Genomic DNA, 6,000 nt, shown 5'->3' on the forward strand with positions numbered 1-6,000 from the left:
TCGCTGTGCATCTGACTCAACCCCAAAGCTGAAATAACCAAGAGGCTAGGAAGACATTTGTACATTGCTATGACTTTCGCTCACAATTTTTGCTCTTTTTTTCCCCCCTCAATTAACCTTTAATTAGTTTTTGAGTTGATGACATTCAGTAATTAAACTGAATAGAAAATGTTGCAACTGTGAATAATTTTAATATTATAATATGCTTTAGCATTGCATTTATTAATTTATCTCAACAGAGTCAATTAATAGAAGTGTTCACTAATATATTTATTTTAAATTAATTTAGTATTGTACTGGGGGATTTTTCTTGACCTTTTTTGGTAAATATTTCTGCAAGATTTTTCATTAAGAATAATAAAATCGCAGAACTAATATACTTTATTCTCACATGTGCTATTTACTATTTCAGAACTGCGGGAAACAAAGACCTCTGAATATTTCAGCCTATCCCACCACCCTTTAGACTACAGGATATTATTAATGGATGAAGATCAGGACCGGATATATGTGGGCAGCAAAGATCACATTCTTTCCTTGAATATTAACAATATAAGTCAAGAACCTTTGAGTGTAAGTTTATCATTTTTATGAGTGCAGTGTTGATCATGTAGATGTCTTTTTTCTCTAAACATTTCAATTGCAGTGCAAAACAATCTGTATTTCATGAGGCCAGCCATAGGATATGCAGACCACAAGCCAATAAAGAGTCTTAATGGATTGAAAATAATCAGCCCAGTTTTCCTATCTAGTTTCATGGTTTCTACCAAACCAAAATCTGTAACTAAATGAGAAAACGTATTTTGTGTATATATAAGCTAGTTGCTGTCAAGTGAATTCCAACTCATAGTGATCCACCGGTTTCAGAGTAGAACTGTGATCCATAAGATTTTCAATGGCTGATTTTTCAGAAATAGTTCACCAGAACATCCTTCCAAGACAACTCTGGTGGATTCAAACCTCCAACCTTTTGGCAGCCATCCAAGTTAACTGATTGTATCACTCAGTTGTTCTACATATATGTGTGTTTAAAAACAAAACTAAACTAAACTGATTGCCAATTAATGAATTCCAACTCACGACTACCCATGTGTATCAGAATAGGGTTCCATAATTTTCTTTTCCAATGGCTGATTTTTCTAAAGTAGATTGTCAGGACTGTGTTCCAGGGTACCTCTGGATGGGCTCGAACCTCCAAAGTTCCAGTTAGCAGCTAAGCATGTTAACCCTTGGCACCACCCAGGGACTCCATTTATATTAGGTTGTTGTTGTTAAGTGCCGTTGAGTAGATTCTAACCCACAGCAACCCTGTATAGGGTTTCCAAGGAGCAGCTGGTGAGCTTGAACCACCAACCTTGCAGTTCAAATGTCTTTGCAGTCTGATGCATTAGCCCACAGTGCCACACCAGGACTCCTATGTGTATTATATAGACAGGGAAAAACAGTAACATGTAGAACAGTAGAGCACGAAAAAAATGGTCAGGTAAAAGGAAGGCTTGGAAGAAACACAGCAGTTTGAATGCATTGTTAGTTTATAAAGTGTGGCTTCAGTTATCATTCTAATTTACAAGGAAGTAAAATGAGTTTCATTTGAGTAAAGAAATAAAAATAAATTACTTAACAATTTATTACAACAAGAAGACTTTTGCATTTACTGTTTTAACAATGAGCAACAGAGTAACAAAAAATAAACAGTATCAGCTGCTACACTTGACTCAGGTGACAGGGACTTGGGTTATTTTAGCTAGAAGTATCTAGGAATCCATTGTAAATAAATATCTTACTAGTCTGACTATGTAGCTTACCCAAAACCAAGATACCAATATAAATGTAATTTCCTTGTGACATAATCAGTTTGAAGAAGATATGTACTATTGGTCAAAAGGTAGAAATGTGTATTATCTATTACACATTTATATTAATGATGTTATCTTCATATTATACAACTACAAAATAAAATATTTATGGGCTTGAGTTTGTAAAACTAAATAAGAAAGAATTATGTAAATATATGTATTCATAGACATTAAAAAAAATGTGCTAGCAGTAGTAAATGAAGAGCACTAGCTGTCATATGTCTGAGTGAGATTATGTAACCTTTATTTTCCTTTCTGAGCAGGTTTTCTGGCCAGCATCTACAATGAAAGTCGACGAGTGCAAAATGGCTGGCAAAGATCCCACAGTGAGTGTTTAAGAGAAAAAAAAAAAACGAACCCAAAGTTAAATATTCTGTTTATGAGTCAGTGTCTCTTGAGTGCAACCAAGAGGGAGACAAGGGTGATGGTGTTTTAAATCCCTTGCTGGACACATGGTAAAAATGTAAATGCAGAGATTGGAACTCTCAGACCATCTGCAACTTTGGAATTCCTGACTGGGTAAAAATGTTTGTGCCTTGCTTTCATTATTGCACGCTGACACTTTTCATGATGGATTTCAGTAATAACCCCTGCTCCAAGTGGATCCAACCTGCAGAATTCTCAGCAGGCTTATGAAATAATGATAATGCAAATGTCTGGAGCAACTCCCAGATAGCATGTGGGCTTCTCCAATGAAAGATTCTCTGTGAAACAGTAGTGGTTAACCAGCACATTCCAAAGGTATAAATCACCCCTACTGAACATTATCATCGTTAATTACAAATAGCCATAAAAGGAGCAATGAAGGCAGATATAAATATCGGTATTTTGTTAATCATTCAGTTTGTAATACTTCTACAAATTGTGTTTGTTTAGGTGGTGTGCAATATGAAGAGTGAAGGAAGAAATCAATATTGATTTCTACAAATGAGTGGTTGAAACTGACATGCTAAAGTACTCTTGAATATTATAAAATAAATACATACTATCTTGAGTATTCACATGTGTTGTCATGTTTATAATATAAGCACATATGTCCTTTCCCCTTTCTAAATCAAAGCATGAAAAGTAATGGAACATATCTAAGTATAAAATGTCCCACTCCTTCACAAATAATTTGACAAAAGGATTCATCTATTGACTCACTCATTCATTTAATCAACAAATATATACATTTTTTTCAACAAATATTTATTGTACACCTATTATGTGTCTGCAGTCCTGGTGTGGCTCTGTAGGTTAAGGCGCCAGACTGCAAAGCCGTTTGAACTGCAAGGTCGGTGGTTCAAGCTCACCAGCTGCTCCTCCGAAACCCTATTCAGGGTCACCAACTCGACAACACTTCACAACAACAACAATTGTGTGTCCGACATAGTTGTATTAACTGGAGACTTAATTTGTCCAAAAATAGACAATTGTGTCTCTCACTGTCTTTATTATCTTGTTGAGGACGTTAACTTTAATTCAATGAGCTAGAAAATATATGTACCTATAGGAATGAGACTGAAATATAGGGGTTGTATAGAAAAACTTGTAAACATATGTACATACACACATGCTAAAAGCTTAGGTCATAGCATACTCACTTTAATATCACAGTGTTGACCAAACTCTGCAGTTGTGGCAAGCAACACCAACTGCAGGAGGAAAGGCTGTGCATTCAGACTGGTCAGTGAGTGCTTCCAAGATTCTTCAGGTTCACACATACATAGCAAAAGCTTTATTCTTGGGGAAAATGAAAATATGGAAATGAAACTCTCATTTTTATTAACTCTGAACAAGCCCAAGTTTAAGGTTCTGAAAAGATCAGGGTTATGCTAAGGGCCAGGGAGGCCCTGGAATATTCCATCTTCAAGTCTCACTGATGGACTTTGTTGGCAAAAGATATCATCAGGACTGACTTAGGTCTGAATCACACTTTTTCCATTTTACTATTCACCTTAGAGGCAGGGTATTAAAAAAGGGCAGAGGAATATTGTTGTTAAGTGCTGCAGAGTCAGTTCCAACCCATACCGACCCTGTATAGGGTTTCCGAGGAGCTGCTGGTGCGTTTAGACCGCAGACCTTGAAGTTCAAACTGACTTTGCAGTCCAGCTCATTATCCTGCAGCGCCACACCTGGACTCAAGAGGAATATTGAGGGAGTATATGTGCCATTTAAGGGATCTATTAGACCACATCTGCAGGGAAACATATATTAAAATGTGGAAGAAACCTTTAAAATAGTTCATTACCATTTCCTTTAGACAGCTAATCGTAGAATAAAATATAATGTAGCAGAGAAAACTTTTTCTCCCCTGAAACTATTTTTTCAGTAATTGTGCATGAATTGAACTGTTCTTTTTCATTCCTGAATGTAGATTTTTCCCATTGATATGTATCTGATTATGTCTTGCCTTTTACCACAGTAATATCCTGTGGTTATAATTACTGAATTTGATGGTCCTTTGTTCAAAAAGAGTTGCATTTTATATCCATAGAAACTGCCACAGAGAGAATGTGGCACATACCTTGGTACATTCTCTTTCCGAAAATTCCTGTTGACTTTCTGGAGAATTTTGGCCAAGTCATTTGAGGTCTTACTCCCTTTGGCAAAGTAGAAACTCCGTTTCATTTATCATTTACCGTATGATAATGGAGAGTTATGTGATGGAATTTTCACTGTGTGTTTACATTTTCTTACTGTTCTGTCATGTTTTGGTATTGTTTATGGTTGTCTTCAAGATCTGTCAATTACTGCACACAAGGGAAATAGCTAGCAGATAGTTCTGTGCTAGGTATTGTTAGATCTCAGCTGGACAGGTTTTGTGACCCCCCAGTATTGCTGAGTCATGAAGAATAATAATGAAATTACTTCTTTCAAATATATCATCTCTCTGTGCAGGCGAAAAGTACCCAAGAAATCCATTTCACGTGAATAAATTGTTGTTGTTAAATACCATCAAGTCAATTCTGACTCATAGCAACCCTGTATAGGATTTCCAAGGAATGATTGGTAGGTTTCAACTGCCAAATTTGGGGTTAGCAGTACAGCGTCACACTCCTTTTAAGTAATCTCCAGAAAAAAAAAAAAACACTCAGCAATAGAAAAATGATGTGAAAGAGTTATTTAGCATTTCTACATGAGAACTGTGGTAGTGCTGTTTTAACAGAACTGTACTGAATGCATGGCTTTAATAAACAAATTTACTTTCTCCATTTTTTGTTATAAAGTGCCGGGGAGTCAATTCCGACTCATAGCGACCCTGTATAGGGTTTCTGAGGAGTAACTTGTGGGTTTGAACTGCTGACCTTGTGGCTCAAACTGACCTTGCTGTCCAGCACATTATCCTGAAACACCACACCCAGAGTCCTGGTGTCTCAGCATAGGCAGCTAGAAGTCAGAATTCAGGGTATTGGCTCTTGGAGGTCTTTTCTTTCTGTGGGCTTTAGAGAACGTTCTTTGTCTCATTGCTCCTTCTGTTCCCTGGTTCCTTGATGAACCTTCATGTGACCTGATAACTATCTTGCCCCATCTCTGCTTTCTCCTATGTGTGTAATTGCCTCCTTTTATAGACTTAAAACATAACATAATCAAGAAAACCTTATTCCCAAATGGGATTATGTCCTCAAGTATTGGGATTAAGATTTACAATACATAATTTTTGAGGGAAACAATTCAATTTGTAACAACACGTTTTTATTATACTTCTCAATGAAACCAACAAATTAAGAATCTCCTCAGTTGGAACCCCAAGATAGGTGGTTCAAACTCACCAGCTGCTCCTGGGAAGTCCTATACAGGGTTGCTATAGGTTGGAATTGACTCAATGGCAATTAACAACAACAACATTTAAATTGCAATAAACATTATTTTGGTTTATCACATAATGTTTCACTGACAAATAGATAGCAATTAGATTTTTAAATTTACTTAACTATTGTGTAGAATCTACAAGTGAATAAGACGTATTTCCTAACTTTAAGAGGCTTTGCATCCCTTTCATAGGGATGATGAGACATATGCAACTCTTAAAAAATAATAAGCCACCCTGGTGGCTTAGCATGTTACATCTTGGACTTCTAATCACAAAGTCAGCTGTTGGAATCTGTGGGAGAAAGATGAAACTCTGCTCTCATTAAGATTTCAAAGACTTGGAAACCCT

The 6,000-nt window shown here is 36.4% G+C and overlaps 1 protein-coding gene across 1 annotated transcript in view; it reads left to right on the forward strand.

The window, feature by feature from the left end:
* The window catches only part of SEMA3C (sema domain, immunoglobulin domain (Ig), short basic domain, secreted, (semaphorin) 3C), a 210,478-nt gene that overhangs the window by 117,414 nt on the left and 87,064 nt on the right, over positions 1-6,000 (forward strand). The window contains exons 2-3 of the mRNA XM_006834345.1: positions 413-573; positions 2,120-2,182. Of these exons, the coding sequence (XP_006834408.1) occupies positions 413-573; positions 2,120-2,182 (224 nt within the window). The remainder of the gene's footprint in view (positions 1-412; positions 574-2,119; positions 2,183-6,000) is intronic.

This window comes from Chrysochloris asiatica, unplaced genomic scaffold (genome assembly GCF_000296735.1).
Source record: "Chrysochloris asiatica unplaced genomic scaffold, ChrAsi1.0 scaffold00010, whole genome shotgun sequence".
NCBI lineage: Eukaryota > Metazoa > Chordata > Mammalia > Afrosoricida > Chrysochloridae > Chrysochloris > Chrysochloris asiatica.